This window comes from Protopterus annectens, chromosome 6.part0 (assembly GCF_019279795.1).
Source record: "Protopterus annectens isolate FY-2018-M chromosome 6.part0, PAN1.0, whole genome shotgun sequence".
Classification (NCBI taxonomy): Eukaryota; Metazoa; Chordata; order Ceratodontiformes; family Protopteridae; genus Protopterus; species Protopterus annectens.
In genome coordinates, this window is record NC_056737.1 from 1466342894 (window position 1) to 1466366534 (window position 23641).

General features: G+C 37.5%; 1 protein-coding gene across 1 annotated transcript in view; it reads right to left on the reverse strand.

The window, feature by feature from the left end:
* The window catches only part of LRP1B (LDL receptor related protein 1B), a gene marked incomplete at its 5' end in the record, with an annotated part of 5941474 nt that overhangs the window by 1337655 nt on the left and 4580178 nt on the right, over positions 1–23641 (reverse strand). The window contains one exon of the mRNA XM_044073672.1: positions 10895–11011. Within this exon, the coding sequence (XP_043929607.1) occupies positions 10895–11011 (117 nt within the window). The remainder of the gene's footprint in view (positions 1–10894; positions 11012–23641) is intronic.

A 23641-nucleotide genomic window follows, 5' to 3' on the forward strand; every position in this document is an offset into this window, starting at 1 on the left:
AGATAACTTTAGAATCAGGTTGTCACCAGCCAAATGTTGTCAAGCAATAATATTTTATTAAGAGATTTTGTCCTATTATTATACATAGAACTGTGAGGCTCAAGTGAGATTATTACATTATTCTGATGAAGTCCTAATAATAAGATGAAAGCCATTAGTAAAGTATTATTGCTTGACTACATTTGGTTGGTGACTGCCTGATTCTAATTTTATTTTTTCATTGGCTACAGATTTTAAATTCTCCCTGGGGAAGACATTTAGTGCTTGGCCCCTCTGCTGCAGAAGTGATCAAAAAGTGTGATAACAGGAGCAAACTGATCCATGAATCTCTAAGATTTTCCAGTCCTCCTTTTCCAAATTGTCCAAGGGATTTTCTTTCTCCTCATCCAATTTCAGCAAAAAATGGAACAGTCAACAGAATTCAGGTAAACAGACATTTAAGAATTGGTGGTAATGCAGCTCCAAAAAGAAGGCTCAAATCTCCAAAAAACAAGGATACTTCAACAAGTCTGAATGACTATTCAAGAGGCATCGTGACCCATTCCCACCCTGGCCCTTTTTCCCTTCCAGAAAATCTGAATCTCTAATTTTTCTCTTTGGCAAAAAATTGTTTCAGAAACATGGCTTCTGAAAATCATTCATCAGAGTTATAGATGGCAGTGGGAGGAAATTCCTCCTTTTCAATGGGTCATTCCTCATCCTGCAGATCAGACTCTTATTTCTACCTTCCAGGTAGCTAAGGCTTTCAATTCAAAGATGTTCCTAGTCCAAAAGAAAGAAAACATCTGGAGACAAGTTCTCGATTTTTCTTTCCTAAACCTGCATTTGACTGTGCTCAAATTCAAAGTGATGTCACTTACAACTTGTTGTCTCTTCTAACTCTTTCAAGTTTCCTGGTAACAGTAGACCTAAAAGATGCTTATCATCACATTCCTATTTATCCAGATCTCAAGTGTTTCCTAAGGCTTTGTGCATTTGGATACATTATCAGTTCTCTGCCTTAACGTTTGGATTATTGACTGCACCAAGAGTGTTCAAAACGCATCTGGCTCCAATTAAAGCTCATTGCAGTCTACACAGTATCCACATTTTTTCATATTTAGATGACTTTCTTATCTTTGCAGAGACTTTGTCAGAATATTAGGAATCTCTTTCTCTTGGGTGAGATATTTCCTTAACAAGCTGGGGTTCCAAGAGAACATTCAAAAGTCTTTCTTGACCCCCTCACACAGGATTGTGTTCATGGGATGTTCTCTGAACACCTCAGTTCAAAGACCTAATAATAGATCATTATTTAGCTCTATTTCTAAGGTTTTCCATACAAACTTTGATTACTGTAAGGGAATACCTCAGGATTGTGGGTATCATGGCATCTATGATTCTCATGATAATGTTAGCAAGACTCCACATGAGAAAGATACAGTAGTATATAAAATATCTTTGGTCCCAGCACCATCACCCTTTATGTTTTCAGATCTAAGTACTGGGGTTTGTAAGAAAGGAAGTCACTTGGTGGAGAAAAAAGATATCCTTAAATCAAGGTCTCCCCTTCTCCCTCTTGCTCCATAGCATTTAGTCACCACATATGCTTTGGACTTTGCTAGTGGAGGAGTTTCAGTTGAGATAAAAGTATAGGAAGTGTGGGACATGAAAGACAGAAGCAAGCGCATAAATAGCAAGGAGATGCTTGCCATGATTAAGGAACTCAATTCTCTGAACCATCGTTGGTCCCCAGGATCTCATCAAGTGGTTACAGGCAACACAACACCTCAGTGATGTGGTACATCAACAAGCAAGGGGAACCAGATAATACCCTTTTTACAGACTAGCCATGTTAGCTGGGAATATAGCTTTACAGCACACTCTCACTCTACAGGCATCCTACATTCCATCAGGGCAAATCTGTGGGACAGACAAGCTGAGCAGGACTAAGCAGAGCCTCACAAAGGAAAACTAGATCCATGTGTGGGGAGTCCCTGAAGTAGACCTCTTTGTCAACTGGCAAAACTGTATTCCAGGGTTCAATGTAAATGCCTTTTCCTTTCTTTGGACATGAATGTTCTTGTATGTGTTTCCACACTTCCCACTAATATCCAGGGTTCTTCTGAAGATTCAGAAGGAATCTACCAAGATCATTGTGGTGACTCCTTTCTGGACCAGACAGCTGTGTTTTTTTCCTTCTTTTGGAAATGGCCAGGAGCAATTACCACAAATTTCTCCACAGAATGGTTCTACTCGTACAAGAACAGGGGTGTTTGATACACCCTGACATCAATCATTCTCAGTTGACTGCATGGATGACAGGGTCTCAATTCCTTTTAGACACCTGTTTTCTGAGGACATGCAGCAGGTGCTAATAGAGGAAAGAAAGCCAGCTATTAGAAAATCATATATTAGCAAATGGAAAAGGTTTTCTAGCTGGTGCCAAAAACATAACCAGCACCTATTCAGGGCTAGTTTGTGTGAGTTACAATCCAATGCCATTTCTTATTCCTCTGTCAAGGTTCACTTTTCAGTCATTTCAGCATGCCAGTCCATGGATCCTCCTCTTTCAAAGCAATTGCATTTCAAAATGTTCTTGAAAGGAAATTTTTATAAGAGGCCTCCAAGTAAAATGCTGTCTCTTCCTTGGGATCTTAATTTTGTGGTGGAGAAACTAACATTTACACCCCTTGAACCAGTTAATCTGGCTGACTTGAGTTTCTTAACAATTTGCCTGATTGTTCTGACTTCTGCAAGAAGTGTATCTTAGTTGCAAGCTCTTATAGTGAGCCACCACTACTTCATTTACCACAAGGATAGGGTTTCTTTGAGAACTAATCCTTCTTTTATGCCTAAGGTGGTATCTGAGTTTACTTTTAAACCAAACTATCTCTCATTTTCTTTCCTAAACAAAAAAAATGAAAGATAAAGGGTACTCCACACTTTAGATGTTTACAGACAACTTGGGTGCTATCTTAACAGAACTAAATCTTTCAGATCTCTGGATCAATTGTTCATGTATTGGGAAGGTACGAAGAAGAGATAACCTGGTCAAAACACACTATTGCCAAATGGTTGTCTAATGCTCTTATGTTTTAATGTAGTCAACATGACAATTCCCTTCCAGGCATGGTCAAGGTCCCCTCTACAAGGACCATTTGGTTAGGGTTGAGCTCCAGAAGTATTCTAGAAGCTGATACTTGTTCCCCCATACATATTTTTAGAAAGCACTATAAGCTGGATTCCTTGTCTAGGTCTCCAAGTATTCTTCCCCTTCAACCTTCCAAATTTATGGTAATCTGCCCATATAGCTAAGGCTACTGCAACAGTGATCAATATGAAGAACATAGTACAATTATAAGTTGAAATTATCATGACAGTAGATGTTCGAATGATCAGTGCTGCAGGAGCTAGTCCATCCATCTTATCCCCTTGTTTTTTGTGTGTGTTTTTTATGCAAGGGTGTGGGCATTTATTTTTTTATTATTTCTAACCTTGTTCCTTTCAGAGTCTGGCCTCCTTCTCACTGCTGGCAGGAAAGCTCTGAAGGGCTTCACACCCAAATGTGTCATTTAGTCAGCTCATCTCAAGCTGCTTAACAGTTTAGATGCATATAAGTTGTCCTGAAGCTTTGTAGGCTGGCCAGCTGTTATATCCTTGGCAGGATATAACCCATATCATTCGAACATCTACTGTTATGGTAGGTTCAGCACAAATATTATACTTTCTTAGCACCAAAAGTTCTATCTAAAGTCTTAAGGATAGTATAAGGACTATCAATCATGTTCTAATAGAATTTACAAAAATATAGGGATATGTACCAAGTGATTTGTTACAGAGGAAACTTTAGAGATATCCAATATTTTTTTAAATTCACATTTCTCTTAAAAACAAATCTAAGTGTGCAGCTGATTTTATCATTTAAATCACTGTTCTCCAGTCATTAATAATAGCATTTTAAATTTTCACAATATCCAAGAAATAAAAAAATATAATGACTAGAACACTTTCACTCTTATACAGGATATATTAATATTAAAGTTAGAACCACTAAATTTCCATGGTTAAATGCTTTTGTCATTAGACCTCTTCAGAGCCATTGAATTTACGAAAGCACTTAACCATGCAAATTTAGTGGTTTTAACTTTACTATTAAAATATCCTGTATTAGAATGTAAGTGTTCTGGTTGATAATTTTTTATTTTACTTTATTATGTTTCCAGGCTTGTGACTCACTATTAATATCTAAGAAATATTCAAGGGAAATAGTTGTACCAAAACTGCCTTTAACTTTCTGATCGAACATATTCTTATTAGTGCATGCATTACTTAGTACAATTCTGTACTTCTACAAATTGCTGTCAAAAAGTAAGTGTTGTTGGACCTTGGTTTACACACTACATACAAGAATTGAATTGTTCGGCTGCAGTGGTGCAGCAGTTAGTGTTGCCGCCTCACAGCAAGAGGTTCTCTGGTTTGATCCTCGGTTGGGGTGCCTTCTGTGCAGAGTCTGCATGTCCTCCCTGTGGTTGCGTGGGTTTCCTCTGGGTGCTCTGGTTTCTTCCCACATCCCAAAGACATGCTGTAGGTGGATTGGACACTCTAAATTGGCCCTAGGCGTGAGTGCTTGCATGTGTGTGCCTTCTGTGGAAAGTTGGGTGCCAGGCTGGCAACACGACACTGTAAAAACTCCACTGCCAATCATGAGTGGACAGGTGATCTGCTGTGGTGACCCCTAACCTGGGCAAAGCTGAAAGAAGAAGATAAAAGAATTGAAATTTTTTTTAGTGCAAAATACAACAGCAACTAAGCACCATGTTTTTCAGATCAGATAAGAGTGAAATAACATAAATGCACAAAATGTGTATGAAGAAATTCTGCATAGGGTAGCCCAGTGGTACATGGAGAAAACTAAGGTGACAGAAACCAGAACTTTATCATAGTAGCATAAACATTCAAAGATAAAGAATAAGAACTAACTGAATTAGAGCGATAACCGCTGCAGCAAATCACAGAAGCAGACCGAGTGGAGAAACTGTATTACTAGTACGACATGGGCTCTGCATACAGTTTCTAGATAGACAGTTGTATCTCTTATTTTAACAATCATAACCGTTAACTGGTGTCCAGTCTGCTTTATTTGTTAAATGCTTTACATGATATTAATAACTTAAGTAAAGATATATTTTAAAATAATGCTTATCAAGAGAAATGCCAAATTTCTAAGGCCAGTGTGTTTAAACTGAGTACATTTATCAGTGTTACTCGCCATATTCAGGAATAGCTTGAATTTATAAATTGTTCGCATCGGCCTAATGGCTGCAAAACTGGTAAAATCAGACAAATGCCGTTAATAGCATTACAGTAGCTTGACAGACCTCACTTTCATCTCAAACATAACTAGCTCTGGTAACAATCATATAGTCTGGCATAATAGTTAATTATAAAATGGTATATATTTAACCATACAAGATTAGTTCTATTTGACCGGATCATCCTTTAAATGTAGGGCAAAAGATCAAAAAGTAAATACTAGTTCAACACAGCACACAAAAATATTGTGTTACCCTGTGGATTCAGAATTTGCTTTGCTGTACTATATATGAAATAGTTATTTCATAGCCTAATGCTATGGAATTAACTTTTTTAAAATAAGGTATACATTTTATGCACTAGTAGAACTGCTTATATTCCAAGACACCATGTAATTTCTTAGGTGTTCATACTAATCTGCAATCACTATAAATACAAAAGAAATTAATATTTTTTTCAAGGCATCAACAGGTCTTTTCATACTGATCAGAATCACAAAGAAACATGCTAAACTCTTCTGGGTCTGGAAATAAAGTATAAAATGGCAGGACATATTTAGTTTTTGAATAACTTGAGGATATACAATTAATGCAGAAGGAAATTACTCCTTCCACATGTCATCACAATTAAGTAAATCTGATTACTCAGGACCACTATTTATGTGCCTTCATATGTGCGGAGTTGCAATAAAGAACCATATTTATCTAACTGAACAACAAGGCACTGAGTGGGAGTCTTTTATTTTCTTCTCAGCTGTTGTAAAGCATGTCACATTTATCTCTGTATTCTAATTTCCCCTTTGCCTTTTTGTTTTTAATTAACACTGCATTGCTAGCTCTTATCCGCCCGCTATCTTAAAAGCACTGCTGGAAGAAATGAATTCTTTAAAGCCTGTTCTACCTTCACTGAAAAGTCTGTATACACTTCAGAAAGACAGAAAAATAAGTACACATTCTTACTCACCATTCAGAAAGGAGAATAACCCTTGATATCTGAAAGCTGCAGACAGCTGGAACTCCATTGAAACGATTTCTATCATTAGTCATTGTCACTGAAATCAAGTTCTACTCATGACAGACTGCCCATGTTGATAAGCAGACAGATACCTTAGTAAAATTGACAGGCTGCCCATGTTGGTAAGCAGACAGATACCTCAGTAATAAAATAACATAGAACTAATTATATAATATGCAATGTCACTGATTATAGAAGTATCTGTACAGATGGATATGCTAATGTAAACAATAATGCAATCCAGTACCAGTAAAACAAAACAGTGCTTCTTGTATTTGAATACAGGATGGCACAGAGCACTTTTAAATAGAATTAATATAGTCAGATATACTAGTATTTTTAGCTAAAAGAGCAATAAAGCTATTATGTGTGTGTTACAGTATATTCATGTGTATGTTTAACAGTTTATGAATTATTTGTTATTCAACTATGTCAAATGTTCTCTCAAAAGTTTTGTAAATATTTAAAATGGCCAGCTTTTTAAATTAAGGCAATTACAATGCCCGCTGCTACATACTATGAGTCAAGGAGAGAGAATATTAGTAACCATAAAAAAGCATTCTCACACAAGAAACCACTAGTAACCTATAAAACTGGTGCACAGAAGGTTGAAACAACCAGGCTAGCCATGCTAATGTAAGGAACTATTTATGTAAATAAATAAAAATGGAGTTAAGCACTTTTATCAACGCATAAAAATTCAACTGGACTTCAGAGCTAAACATGAATCAGTCACACCTCCTTGTATACACAAATTAGTTAGCATCATCTGAAACAGTCTTAAAATAAGCAGCACCTAGTATAAATGTTTAAGATGAATGATATTAAAATCAGGAAAGGCCCTCAATAAAAACCTTGATATAAAATGATGGTACAGTAAATCAAATACAGAACCTTAAATACTTTAACTTGTACACAGAAAAAGTAACTACACTCATTGTAGTATTATACAACATAACTTAGCTGCTCACGTTTTTAAAAAGTGGAATAACAGACACAGTCATTTAAACTGGGGAGGGGAGAGATTTAATCTAAGCTGCCACATTAATTCTTTGTATTTTAATTTGGTTTCCAACTACTAACCCCCAGGGTTATGGAGTACCTTTTTCAATACAGCAAATTTAAAGTCTCTAAAATTGGTACATTTCTAACAGTGCATATACAGTGCATTATAACTAGCCCCCTTTGTTATATCATAATCATCGTACATTCTTTTGCTAAACACCCTTTCAGTTTTCTCTATATTAAAACCTGGACAGGTGGAACATTTGGTAGCATATACAACGTCAAAAGTTTCACAGTGTCCCTTTTGGAACACTAGTTCTAATACACCAACATCTTCTAACATCATAAATTCATCATCAAATATATTGTGGAACCAAAAATAATTCCCACATGTCCTACTGCCGTTGCTCTTCAAAGTGAAATATTTGGTGCACTGTCCTCTCAAATATCCTTTTAAAATTTATAGCTGTCTTGTATACAAAATGGTGTTCCTCTCCTACAATATTAAAAATCACATCACTGGACTTAAATATTTTCCAATTACTTTTAATAATCAGTTGAATGACCTGCAAACCCACAGTTGTATTGTAAAACTAACATCCTTTCAAAGGTATTGTTAATTTGACAGTTATTCCCTGTAGAACTGACTCAACAAATACACAAATGTGGGAAAAAGAAAAGACCAGACACAGTACTATCAAAACTACACTAATGATAATTTTCAATGGAGAACAGTTATCAGGAAGTAGCAAGTTGGTGAGTTTAAACTGAAAAGCTGAAGTCACATACATTTAAAACTCAGTGTCTAGTAGGTTTATCCATAGTACCTTGGTAAAGAAAGCACAAAACAAGGTTGAAAAAAAAATGTGCACACAAATGCACACAGACACATTCAAAACAGAACTGATACAACAAGCAAAAAGCACAATGAAAACAAATAAATAAAAAAATACTCTAGTATAACAAATTAAAAGGGAACATGGCTAAGTTTACAACAAACAATAAAATGCTACTGGAAAACAAAGACAAAACACACAAAAAAATAATCATTCTGTGAAATAAAGCTACTGTAATATCACACAGCAGAAAAGGAATTTTTTTCTACTGCAAAACAGCATTAGCCTGGCAGTTGGTGGAGATGTTTAAGGTTCTGAACTTCTAATGAGCATCTTCCTGTACCAAATGGAACATGCCTTGATTCCTTTCAACTTTGATTGTGTGTTGTATAATTCGAAGAAAGTACATTAACCAGATGGTGCTCTGGGGTCTCCTGCAAAGGGATACTTGTCTCTACTGGGGTTATCATGTTAAAAAATGTTCAAAATAAAGTTGAGTGATCAGTCTAACATCAACAAATGCAAATTATAGAAGTCATATTCTGCAATGCAAGTGCAATATTACATATTCATGATATTTAGCCTGCTCGCTAGTTAGATGGCTAGACAGCTAGACAAATGCAGATATATATATATATATATATATATATATATATATATATATATATATCCACTTCAGAATCTTGAAAGCTCAAAATCTCGAATTTCAAAAGACTGAGTCCAAAATCTCGAAAGTCCAAAATACTGAAAACGCAAAATACCGAATCTCATAATATCAAAAAAAATATATAGGACACCAACACTTACTATACTCCAGAACAAGTACATACAGAAACAAATAAAAGATAAACCATATTAGTCTACTCCAACTATAAGCAGGGGGGCAAGCCCACTGGCACCCCCCACTCCGAGATCGCACTTCACTGCAATAAGATGAGGTATGTTGTAGTATAACAAATTAAAAGGGAATATGACTAAGGTTACAACAGGCAGTCATGAAGCATGTAATGGTATGTTTGCCATTTTCATCTGTGGAGTGGGATCTTGGAGTTGATATATTTAAGTATCAGGGGGTGTGGGGGTACAGCCCTCCACATGGGGAGTGCAGGGGGGGCTTGCCCCCCTGCTTATAATTGGAGAAGAGTAACATGTTTCTGTATGAAGTTGTGCTGGAATATAGTAACTGTTGGTGTCCTGTGTTTTTTCACTATTATGAGATTCAGTATTTTGAGTTTTCAGTATTTTGAACTTTTGAGATTTTATACTCAGTCTTTTGAAATTCGAGATTTTGAGCTTTCAAGATTCTGAAGTGGACCCATATATATATATATATATATATATATATATATATATATATATATATATATATATATAGATATATATAGATATGTACATATACAGAAAAAGAGAGAAAAACAAATAAGTATATGGATAGCTATAGGCAAAGAGATAGGTAGTACTTTGACAACACAGTACAGTGGATCAGGTCTCACAGGTTCAGGGTTCAGTCCTGACTATTAGTTAGTATCTGGTTAGAGTTAGCATTCCCTACTGTTTCCTGCCTTGTTCCCACTTCCCAAAACAAAATGGCTGACTGACTACTCAAAACCATCCACTTATATTTATCTCATCATTTTTTGCTTGATTATAGCTAAAGTGAGTCTGACATAAGTAAAATAAATAAATAAATTAAATAAATAAAAGTTAGTTACCAGGTTAACAAACTGACAAACTAAACTAAAGCACCACATTTTAATATTGGTGTAATTAGAGACTGCCAGTTTATTGACATGCAAAAACTATTCTTCAGCTTTCAAATGTCTGTTAAGCCCAAATGATGCGATGAGTAGCACGATTGTTTAATGCATATACATTCATCTGTTCAGCCAGTTGGATGTAAATAAAATGCTTCTAAAGAGCTCCCTGAATAAACTACTTATAAGTGGAAACATTTGTGTGCCGAACACTTGAATAACTGCTTTCTTGGTAAATGTTGCAATAATCCATATGTCTTTTTCCGGAAGGGTCTCTCTCAAGCTTGTTTTGCCCTGAGGCTGTCACATTCAGTTATACATGACTACTATGAAGACTTTATTTAATTAAGCACAACTAATTGCTATCAGGAACATATGTCAAGCAAGTTGTATATTGTCATATCAGTAATTTTATGAGAAGAGAACCACTTTACTGCTGTTTGATTAAGAAATCAGTGTAACAATATATTTTGTACTTTTGCACTCTATATATTACATATTTAGAGAAATATGTTGTGTAAGCAGAATGCTGGTTTTCACAGGTTGTCATTAAGACAATTTTTTTTTTTATAACTCACAGCAAATGTCAAGAACATTCAGTGGTAAAACAAAAATGTCACAACAATTCCCCTACAAGTGGCTGAGAAAGGTACTGAATACAACAGGGCAAAATACATGACAAAATCTGATTGTTATAATTTCGTAAAATCAACAGCGCTGCCATTGATGACAATCACTGAAAAAAAAGGAAAAGCACCACAGAGAAATAACAGGAAATCGACAACTTCCATGACATAATATTGTTCTACTTTCAATTTATCATTACAGTAGCTATAAACTTTACAAACTGGATAACAGACTAACTGAAAATGCATGTTTTATATATACATATTTATGTGTGTGTGTGTGTGTGTGTGTGTGTGTGTGTGTGTGTGTGTGTGTGTGTGTGTGTGTGTGCCTGCATGTGTATATTAAAATAAAAACACTTACTACAGTTCTCTTCATCTGAGCTATCACCACAGTCATTCTGACTATCACATCTCCAGTGATCTGGAATACAGTTGCTGTTTTTACACTGGAACTCCAGTGGTCCACAGGTCTTTTCATCTGCAAAGGAAAGGCAAGTCAGAACTTAAATGTATGCATTTAATTAATGAGAAATTGCAGCTTACCCCATCCTCAGTGTAAACAAAATTTTTTGTGTGCTTTTTAACCTTGGAATTCATCACTGTTTTGACTAGAAACCTGTAAATATTTTGCAAGTTTGGGGTTTTAATAATCACATGTTGCTTAGATGAGATGTGATTATTCATAATGGACCCCAAAAATCAGATAGAAAAAAATAAAGAAAAAAATAGATGTAGTAATGTAAATGGCAGGGACTGAAAGTGTCCTCTTTCCACATTAGTAATTGCTAAGTTTGACAGACATTTCCATAACACAAACTGTAACTAAATGCCTTAGTGTGTTTTTTTATTCATCATATAAGATGACTGTATATTTCAAAGCTTATATAAATCGGAATGTCAGATGCTGTTGCCATATCCTCTAGTCTTGCATTGATAAATACATGTTTAAATGTTTAATCCAAATGACAGATAACTGCACCTGCCACATTACTGAACTGCAATAGAAAGATCAATATAAATATTCTAGTTTAAACAAAAAGGTGTCTTTTCACCACATTATAAAAATATATATTATTGTTACAGATTTCTTTATACTTAATTGCACCATCACCATTTGTTCTTTTTTATTTTATTCTGTATTAGAACTTACAAAGAGACATATTTAGTACAACTGTTAAAACGTCGGCAAATTAATACATTCAGAAACAAATGTGCAAACCATAATGCATTATATGACATTTCTGAACACTCTGACAATTTGCACTTCTTTAAAATTCTCCAAGCCATGCTCAGGATGTCACTAAGTGCAAACTGCAGTAAAGAATGGTTGTCTGCAAATATAACCAATGTTGTGATAAACATAATTCCAAAAGGCCACACCTGAAAAGGTAGAAGCAAAAACTGGCAGTAAGTGTTCATTTATATAGGAAACATAATACCTGTTGAAAGAAATGTCATATTTTAAAATTATTTGATGGCTTAAAAAGAAAAACAGCAATTGTCCCGGTCCCCTTCAATAAACACATCACACCGAATGACATTTGTCGACCTTCCAGAACATAGCTTTGCTCATCAAAATGTTATTAAATACAACTGGACATAATATAGTTGATTCTAAACACAACATAAACATCCTTGTAATGTTAATCAGGACAAAACACCTACGCATTCTGTCCCAGTAAGCAGCATCCATACCTCTGCTCACTTACTTTACTTTACTTATGAAGCAGCGTCCAAGACTCACTTCATATCCCATTTATTGAATTACCCACCCAACCAAATAAGCAGCGTCCTTTCCTCCACTTGCCTATCTATTCAGTAAACTTCCTCCAGCTGCTAATTTCCTTTACCCAAGTCCTTAAAATGAACATCCAGACACCAGAGGAGGAACAGACGAAGGCAAGCCTGCCCTTCTTCTCTGCCTACCCCGACTGATAAAATAAGCACAATCCCCACCAACCCACCAACAAAAAAGGGAGGGTGGGTAGGTAGGTAGCACGTTCACACCAAAATGTGATTACTTACCCAGCTACACTTGTCTAAACCCCCTAAGCCCGCTCCATCCTTACCTCATTTCCTCCTAATCATCCCTCCCTCCATTTAACCCTTTCATCTCCCCAACCCACTTAACTCCCACTAACATATCACTATAACCCCTCTTGAAGATGTCCCAGGACAACATGGTTTGTTGCCAAACCTCATTTGTCCCAGTCCTGTTCAATAAACACATCACACCGAATGACATTTGATGACCTTTATTAAAACTTCCAGAACATAGCTTTGATCATCAAAATTTTATTAATTACAACTGGAATACAGTTGGGGTCTACTTTAGTTTAGTGAATGATCAGATGATCGAATGCTGTTAGTTCGAACACTAAATGTTGAACCAGCAAAATAGCGAATGACCGGAACAGCAAATTTTTGCTAGGGAAAGAAATCGCTGGGCCGGCCGTCTGGGTTGTGCCATTTCCTTCACTGTAGTGCGATCTCGGAGTTGGTATATTTAAGTAGGGGGGGTTGTGGGGGGTGAAGCCCCCCCCCACTTCATTTAGTGTTTAGTGTTTTTTTTTTTTTTTTTTGGGAACAGATTTTTTTCCCTGGGGAAAAAAAAATCACTGTCCTGGTTGTTCACTTCTTTGCATTTTTGAGATTTAGGGGTCAATATAACAACGTTCGGTCATCTGATAGTTCGTTGTTATAATATAGACCCTATAGTTGATTCTAAACACAACATAAACATTCTTGTTGTGTTTAGAATCAACTATAGGACAGTGTACCTACTCATCCCGCCCAGTATGCAGCGTCCATACCTCTGCTCGCTTACTTTACTTATGAAGCAGTGTCCAAGACTCACTTCATATCCCATTTACTGAATTACCCTTCCAACCAAATAATTCAGGACGACATGACCTTACTCATCCTGACCCAGTAAGCAGTGTACATACCTCTACTTGCTTACTTTACTTATGAAGCAGCGTCCCCATATCACTTCATATACCATTCATTGAATTACCTGCCAACGAAATAAGCAGCATCCTTACCTCAGCTTGCTTATCTATTCAGCAAACTTCCTCCAACTGCTCATTTTCCTTTCCCCAGATCCTTGAAATAAACATCCAGACACCAGAGGGGGAAAAGAACAGGTCAAGCCTACCACTCTTCTCCACCTACCAGCTTAACCAGGCTGTTCCCCCTCTTTTACCAGAACTTCATCCTAAGGCCAAACATCGTTCGTTGTACCCATTTTCTAAAATCCAGCTCGATCATTAAGACCAGCCCCCATCTGCAAAAACCACACAACAAACCATACCTTTCTTAAGCCTTCCTCTTACATACGGTAGCCAAACCTGAACTATCCCCTGGAAAACCAGCATATCTACAATACCAGAAACCCCACTATCCCAAAGCAGTGTAAATTCAACTGTGCCTCAAAGGACCCGATAATGTAATATTACCCTCAACCCCACAATACCACACCAAAACAACCACTGCGACAAAAATTCACGCCCGTTTCCTTCAAGGCTTTGCTCACTGTAAGTGTGCCCTCTACAACCTTATTGTACGCAACTCTTGGTGACCAAAACATCTCCTGCAACTGGTGTATTCAAAACATCAGGAAAAGCCACCCCGACAAATTCATCACCTTTTAGCTCCACTTCCTTCTAGCCCCAACTGCTTACATCTGTAAAAGAAAGAACACTGTAAATACATGACACTCACCCCAAACTTTCTTAACAACATTAAGCATGTCAAAAATCACCCTACATTACTCTGCACTATCTCCCTTAACTCAAGCCAATCCCACGTTACTTGCATAAATTTCACATCCAAAACAAAAACATTCAACAAAATCAATAATCCACAGCAAGCACCAAAAGTCAATGATACCAACTGAATTTGTTACAAATAATCACTGTGAAAAGATGTTAAATATAAATATACCTTATCTGCGCCACCTATTGATTTCTATATGAAACAAAGTCTGTTGAACATTTATGTGACCAACCCTGCAAAACTAACCCCACAGATCCCTGCCAAATATGGTAACAGCTGTTCACACACATTTGCCATATATAGTAGCAGAAAAACAAATATTACGCACTCTCTTGCAATTTAATCTACCAATGCAGTCTGCAAGACAGCCAGTTGAGTAAACAATAATGCCCCCAATTCCCCAAACTAAACTGAATAACATAAAACATCCACATAGCAACAGCCCTGAAAACCACGAAGAATCCCCTCTTCCATAATCAACAGAATACATATAACCTTAAATTAACCAAATACATACAACCCTAAATTAATTCCCTACTACCCAAAAACTGCTTGTCCTCCCATTTCTCCTGCTTCTATTCCTACAAGGCCACCCCAATGATCCAACCTAATGGTTAAGTGTAACAAAGTCATACAGCACATGCCAAAAAAAGACCACTTCCTTAACAGCCAATCCCTTCCTATAAAACGTGTGCTAGCCATCAGAGACAACCAGCAGCCTAAACTAAACAATTAAGATCCTTCCTTTGAACTCTCTTCGTACTCCCATCTTGCCAGCCTGCAAACTGAAAATCCCTACAATATCTGCATCCCACTCAATAAACCCACACAAACCAATAAAACTGCCTGGTATACAGGACTGAAGAGTTACAAACATTCATAACTCCTCCTTGTCCTTAGCTTACTGCAACCGTGCTAACAAGAAGATGCCCCAAATTCATGTTACAATAATTCCATACTTTGTAGCTACCCCAATTCCCCTTGAAAAACACCAATCCTACTTCACCCTGTCTATAAATTAACTTGTATCACCTTTCAGCACCTTGCCACAAATCCGACACTTCAAATTAAGGGGTCTATATTAGAACATAGAAGTTTCAAAACTTCAAATGTTCTAATATCGAATCCTATTCAGCGAAAGCTGAAAATATCGAAGCAACAGAAAACCAATTTTTTTCCTAGGGAAAGAATTTAGTTGTCTATTTCTGTTGCTTCGGTATTTTCAGTGCAGTGGTGGAAAGTTACAGGTGAAGTTCAAGTAAGTGGACGATTGAGTGTGGGTTAGGTTAGTTAGGGTTAGGGTGCGGGTGTGTGATTGTGTGGATGTGAGGGTTAGGGCAGGTTAGGTGAGTTAGGTTTAGGGCACAGGTCAGGTAAGTGTGCGATTCTGTGGACATGAGGGTTATGGCGGGGAAGGTGAGTTAGGGTTAGGGCGCGGGTGAGGTGAGTGTGCGATAGTGACAGACCTTAGGGTTAGGGTTTGGGTTAAGGTAAGTGAATAGTTAGTGGTGTGTGTATAGTTTAGTGTAGGGTTAGGTGTAAGATTTTAGGTGTATGTGTGTGAATTGCTGTTTGTTTGGTGTGCTTGTGTTGTGTGTATGTGTTTTGGAACAGTGAATTTTTTCCCTAGGAAAAAATTTGCTGTTCTGTATGTGCGATGTTTTCAGCTTTCATTGAATAGGGTTCGATATTAGAACATACAAAGTTTTGAAACTTCGATGTTCTAATATAGATTTCAAATGAAGTACTTACTGAAATATGTTTAGCAACCATGATCTCTCAAGAGCAATTATATAGGCCACCAATTGATGATCCGCTGTGCTTCCCATCTGCAAAATAAGAGAAAAATAATAGCTGTGCACATCAACTCCTTCCCAGTAAATGCTGCTAGATGCCACCTTAGTCATTTATTTTATATTTTATCCTAAAGACTCCACAAAATATAACCACGGCAGTTAATGATGACGTGGGAAATGCCACTTCATATAACCTTAATTTAACCAAATACATAAAACCCTAAATTAATTCCCTACTACCCCAAAACTGCTTGTCCTCCCATTTCCCCTGCTTCTATTCCTACAAGAAATGGTCCAACCTAATGGTTAAGAGTACCAAAGGCATACAGCACATGCCATAAAAAGACCACTTCCTTAACAGCTAATTCCTTCCTATAAAACTTGTGCTAGCCATCAGAGACAACCAGCAGCCTAAACTAAACAATTAAGATCCTTCCTTTGAACTCTCTTCGTACTCCCGTCTTGCCAGCCTGCAAACTGAAAATCCCTACAATACCTGCATCCCACTCAATAAACCCACACAAACATTCATAACTCCTCCTTGTCCTTAGCTTACTGCAACCGTGCTAACAAGAAGATGTCCCAAATTCATGTTACAATAATTCCATACTTTGTAGCTACCCCAATTCCCCTTGAAAAACACCAGTCCTACTTCACCCTGCCTATAAATTAACCTTTCAGCAGCTTGCCACAAATCTGACACTTTAAATTAAGGGGTCTATATCAGAACATCGAAGTTTCAAAACTTCAAATGTTCTAATATCTAATCCTATTCAGCGAAAGCTGAAAATATCGAAGCAACAGAAAACCAAATTTTTTCCTAGGGAAAGAATTTGGTTGTCCATTTCTGTTGTTTTGGTATTTTCAGTGCTGTGGTGGAAAGTTACGGGTCAGGTTCAGGTAAGTGGGCGACTGAGTGCGGGTTAGGTTAGTTAGGGTTAGGGTGCGGGTGTGTGATTGTGTGGATGTGAGGGTTAGGGCGGGTTAGGTGAATTAGGTTTAGGGTGCAGGTCAGTTAAGTGTGAGATTATGTGGACGTTTTGGTTAGGGTGGGGAAGGTGAGTTAGGATTAGGGCACGGGTGAGGTGAGTGTGCAATAGTGACGGACCTTAGAGTTAGGATTTGGGTTAAGGTAGGTGGATAGTTAGTGGTGTGTGTATAGTTTAGTGTAGGGTTAGGTGTAAGATTTTAGGTGAATGTGTGTGGAGTGCTGTTTGTTTGGTGTGCTTGTGTTGTGTGTATGTGTTTTGGAACAGTGAATTTTTTCCCTAGGAAACAATTCACTGTTTTGTATGTTTGATGTTTTCAGCTTTCACTGAATAGGTTTTGATATTAGAACATTCAAAGTTTTGAAACTTCAATGTTCTAATATAGATTTCAAATTAACTACTTACCGAAATAGGTTTAGCAACCATGACCTCTCAAGAGCAATTATAAAGGCCACCGACTGATGATCCGCTGCGCTTCCCATCTGCAAAATAAGAGAAAAGTAATAGCTGTGCACATCAACTCCTTCCCAGTAAATGCTGCTAGATGCCACCTTAGTCATGCATTTTATCTTTTATCCTAAAGACTCCACAAAATATAACCACGGCAGTTAATAATGAAGTGGGAAATGCCGGAATTAATGAATATCTTTAAGTGATGTTAAGAATTAGATAGCTAACTCCTATTACTTCATAAAAAAAAGATCTTCTTTATATGTAAATTAGCATATTTTAAATACTCCATAACACACCCATTGAAGTTGACAACAACCATTAGCACGCATTCTGCATTTGCCCATTTGTTCCACCCCATTAGGGCTAAAACAACTATCCAAATATTTAGAAATGACAAACTTTTTTTTTTTATTTTTATTTTGCCCAGATTCACTACCTTATGTATGAAGTTAATGCCAAAAATAGCTGGAATCTATTTGACAGGCAAGATTTGTCTAATATATACCATATTAAGGATATCTTGACTTAAAACAAATACCTTCCCTAAAAACAAACACTGTCCGTAATTGTCCTTTGACTACCATGTTTAAATCCTAGTCAAGCTACAGTTCAACCTGGGTACAGATAATTTTCAAGGGCATTTCTTCTATATAAAACCATAAATCTCCCTCCCTCCTGTCATAAAATCTGACATCCGATACTACAACCCCTACAACATGTACCTGCCTAAATATTATGCCAAATTACAAAGACTCCAAAGATTCTTATACAAGAAAATTACTGATCTAAAATTGCAAGAGTACTGAGATAGACTAAAAGTCATCTTCCTACACTCTGTGCCACAAGTCTTCCTTGTAGTGATCTGTGAGTAGCCTTCCAGGCTATTAATAACCCTACCCTGCTTAAACTCCTTCACCTGCAGAACACCAGAATCATGACAGCTTACACCTGACTATCCAAATGGTAGAGTCAAAGACTAACTCAGATGCACTGTCAACATAAGTAGAATTGGAGCAAGACCCAAAGAGGGAGAAGTTTAACTACTGCTGTACAAGCTTAGAATGAGAGGCATGACTTATCTGCCCAATCAAGTGGCTTCACCCCCCCCCCCCCATTTTTATCCTCTTGGATGCCCGAAATGGCAAGCCCACATTAGGTACCACCTCATGACCCTCCGCCATTTGATAAGATAATTTCATCAATTCTGTCACCTCTGGGCAGTAGCAGTGTGCGCTGACGTGAAAAGTGCATATGAGCCAAACCTACATACAAAATTATTACGCATAGGCATTAATGCCCTTCTAGCTTGCCAGTATACCAAAACACTTGTACCCATAATGACTGTCTAGGTTGTTCTTAAATTACCTTAAACTATCACTTGTTGTACATCTCGGTAAGCTGTTCAAGCTGTGAACCAAAAGTTAGTGTAACCAGTCCCGTGAGCACACTATTATATTATACTGCTGGGCAAGCCAGCTAACTCAGTTACCATCCAAATATTTATCCAGGCTCAATATCTGAAGATGTCAGCTGAAATTGGCTTACTCACCCAGGCCCTTTTTTTTGTATTTACTTACACTTTGCTAACAAGGTAACTCCCCTTAGACCACTGGCCTCTCCACCTGCCTAGCGCTTAGGAGAATGTGCCCTGGGTTCTAGCCAACTCTCCTACTCTGTATGATAAGTGCCGTACAATCTTTTACACCTCTGAGATATCATCAGATGGATGCTACATTAGCATGAATACCTGAAAGGCAGAAAGCTCGCAACCCAAATGTCTGCCATTATTTCAGTTTCTCACCTTCCGCTTTAATGAAATGTCCGGAATTTTCAAGACAGCCACGCCAAAAAAAAAAAGAAAAAATCTTTCTATATGCATATGTGCCTACACCAAAGTAAATAATATAACAAGCCACCAGCAAGAGCAACACCGCCTCTCTCACAGAAATGTCTTCCTTAAACAACTGGCAACCTATCCCACTTTTAAATGATACCTTCCGATCCCTCGACCACCTCCACTATCTCAAAACGTAAGGTAGAAATGTAGAAAATGTAAGGTAGTCGAAGTATGGAGCTCCAAGTAACTTGTACAGCTGAGCGATATGATAAGCATGCCCTGTGAACCATACTCTACCAACAAATCCAACTCAGGCATAAACGAGGAAAGTTTGTGAAACAGTGAACCACCGAAGAAACCAACCAAAATAGCCACCAGGAAAAGACCGCAAAACCGTGAACCACCAACAACACCAACCAAAAACCAAAGCAGACATCATGAAAATTCAATACCCCTCTCCAATGTGCAGATGCTTATGAATATCCTGCTTGATAATGGCAGATCACCAGAATTAAGCATGTGTTCCAACGTTTTTTTTTTTGCTGCGTCGGATAGGTGCTCCTATGCAAGGAGTCAGAAAGTGTGCCCCTCTTACTGAACTCATACAGGTTGTGGGTAGCTTACTGCTTGATGAAGCCGAGCTCTGTGAACCTGACAGAAATCCACCAGCCACAAATCACCTCCTTGCTTTCTCATACACAGCAGGTGTTCTACATTCCTCACAGAACAAGCCAACAGCAGTTAGTTCCAGCCATCCCCGACACTCAGACTAAGATCCAACACTATACAGATACGTTGTCGTCCTTCAAAACTGCAAGGAAAGAATGAAAGATCCTGCAGCCTCGCACTGGCTAACCGATGGAACAACCAGCAAAATTAATAACAGTTGTTAAATATTGTTCCTATAACGTAGAAAGGAGCTAACAAACATGTATTTTTTTCTTTTTTTCTTTTTTTTTTTTTTTGAAAGACATGGAGTTTCGGAAGCTCCACCTTCCCCCTTGAGAGGTATTCATGGGTGCCTCATGGCCTGCAAAAACTCATTACAAGTCAACATACAGCCAAGATGAATATGGTCAGATGCAATAATCATGTGTCTCAACCTCGTAGAGAAAGACTCTGGGCAAAACATTTTTGGGGCAAAGGCCCAACCTAAGGAACATTTTAAATATTGCTATTGTCGAAGGTAGATGGAATAAGAGGTTCTGTATTTAGTGTTTTTTTTTTTTTTTTTTTGGGAACAGAGATTTGTTTTCCCTGGGATAATAGCTCGGTATCTGATAATGATTTTTGGGTTATATCATGGAGATGTTGCAGGTTATTATTTTCTAACTTGCTTCTCTAATTTATGACAATGGACCAAAATACAGGGCAAAACTCTGGACATTGTGTGATATCTGAAACCTTTAGAAGTATGGCACTGATATTATCTCTACATAACCACCTTATTCCTCACATTATCAATAATTACATGAGAGAGAGGGAAAAATGGAAACATTCTCGATAATAACAACCTATGTAATTCTCTACACTGAAACAGTTCACCCCTATCATTTAAACCTATTACTCCAACATGCAAAGGTTTAAATTAAATTTAGCCTCTAACTCATTTAGCCTACACCATTCATCCTCTAGGACCACAACAAAGTAAAAATCTTATTACTAGAGCAAGGGAGAAAATACTGTACTACCTTACTCACCTCCTTCTTCATATCACTAGTAACCCAAGGCCTACCTGTCCACCAAAATACTTACAGGTCATCTCGGACAAGACTGCTCTGTATCACGTTCATGCCAAAGTGTGATCACTTACCCAGCTACACTTGTCTAAACTCCCTAAGCCCCGCCCTACCCTTACCTCATTTCCTCCCAATCATCCCTCCCTCAATTTAACCCTTTCATCTGCCTAAACCACTTAACTCCCACTAACATATCAATCTAACCTCTCTTGAAAGTGTCCCAGGACAATTTGGTTTGTTGCCAAACCTCATTTGTCCTATCAAAAGGTTGACTATTGCCAAATACGACAGTGCAATTTATAAATGTAGCATTCCACAAATTATTATGACTGGATAGATAGCGGATGCATATTATGTTCAGAACATGCGTACTACACATTGACAAATACACACACAATTGTGGGAATACTATAGCCCTCAAAAACATTTCCCACTAGCTAATTTGGCCTTTACTACCTTTTACTGCATATTGGTATCATGGTTATGGTATGTACCTAACGGATAAGAGGTACATGGTTTGATCCTCACAAAGGGAAACTGGCTAGGCTTAAAATGGCCTATGAGGGCAGCTAGCCTTGTACTTACATGTGCTACTTATGGTATGGGGGCTATAGTGTGCCCCTGGCCACAATCTCCTTCATTCCTGACAAATTTCTGAACTTCATGTCTGACCAACTGGCTAATTTTTAGACAACCTGTAAACATATCATGTTTCCAGGAAAAAATTGTATGGCTTGCAATACTTTTTCAGGGTCATCAGTGCCACTGAAGGTACATATATTGTCATAAAGCCTCAACCAGGTAATGTCACAGGTCCATAAAGGAACCACAAGAGAAGTCACTCATTGAACTGCCAAGGTGGTTTGGTGTGCTTCTGGCATACTGACTAAGTGCTGTGCCAGGTATCCTAGTGATGTACAAGGTGTAGCAATGGAAGGTAAGCAGCCTTTATCTCATACTTCTGGGTGGATCCAACCCAAATGGGCAAATAGCTGGTGAGCATACCTCTCAGCTGTACAGATTTTCACAGAATGTCCAGATTTTTGCCTCATGTTTTTTGTCTGTTTTCTTAAAATTTGTGTTTTCTGCCAAATTAGTTGCAAATCATTAAAGACTGAAGTTGGAAAATAATGACAGAGATTTGAGTTTCAGACTTCACACCCATCAGAAAATTCATGCTAATGGAAAATCTTGTTATTCTATCAAGTTTCTAAGTTTGTAAGGGCAATATTTAAAAATTGTCCCTATTTTTGGGCACTTGTCCCACTTTGATTTATGGCTATGTCCTGATTTTTAGCTCTAAGAGATTGAGAGATATGCTGGTGAGCACAGAAACATAATGAGATGATAAGTAAAACAAACCTACAATCTGTTACAATTCCGCTGACTGTTTAAATACTGAGCAACTTCACATAAAACTAAGATGTAACGAGGTAGGATTAAAAAAGAATGCATTGGAATCACCCAAAACATATACAGAGACATGAATGAACAGTAAAAAAAAAACATGTTATCTGCTTAGGGTCTATATCACATAGTCAAAGTCTTATAACTTCAAACACATAATATTCAAACCATTATGTTTGAAATTACAAAACGTTGACTATAAATAATTAAAAAAAAGAACGGAAAACAAAATAAACAGTTTTAAGCAGGGGGCAAACCCCCCTGCACCCCCAACATGGGGGCCTGCACACTCTGCACCTTCCACTAATTAAATATACCAACTCCAAGATTGCACCCCATTGAACAAAATGGAAACCTCCGCTTATGGAGATTTCCATTGAAACGCTCAAACTTTTACAAATACGAAGTTAGGGTCTCGACCATATGAGGTTCAACTTGTAAAAGTTTGACTACGTGATAGGAACCTGTATGCTTATGCATATCAACATTAAAATAGTATGCGGGCAAATAGTAACGCTGCATTCATCAACATATGGACAGATGTAGCCAGAGAAAAACTGCAACATGGATACTAAACGTCCATAAAATTTATGAGCAAAAAAAAAAAAAGAAAGGCAGAAAGAAAGAATACACAAGTAAACCACACTCAATATGCATTATAGTAAATGCAGATGTATAAAAACACAACAACAATGTTGTATTTGTACTATCTGGAGTTTATTCTTGCAACCCACCACAATTATAGTTCATCTTACCTATACACAACCATTAGCAAAGGCAAAGCTCGGATTCAATGAAATGTACAGCCAACAGGCCAGCTGATGAGCAAGTGTTTGGTTACACACAACCCTATTTACAGTGCCTGTATGCACCCAAAGGTGCACTCAGTATATGCTTAAAAAACAGCTAAGATGTCTTTTCTTCCCTCATTAGGCCAATCGAGTACAATGCCCCATTTGACATGTATCTCACTAAACACCTGCAACAACTGGAGAGGCTGCAAAAGTACCTCACAAAGAGGATCTTAGGCCTTAAACATTTATCTGATATGGACAGACTAAAAAAAAATCTCCAACTATTCTCTGTCTCATATCGCCTGCTTAGAGGCAA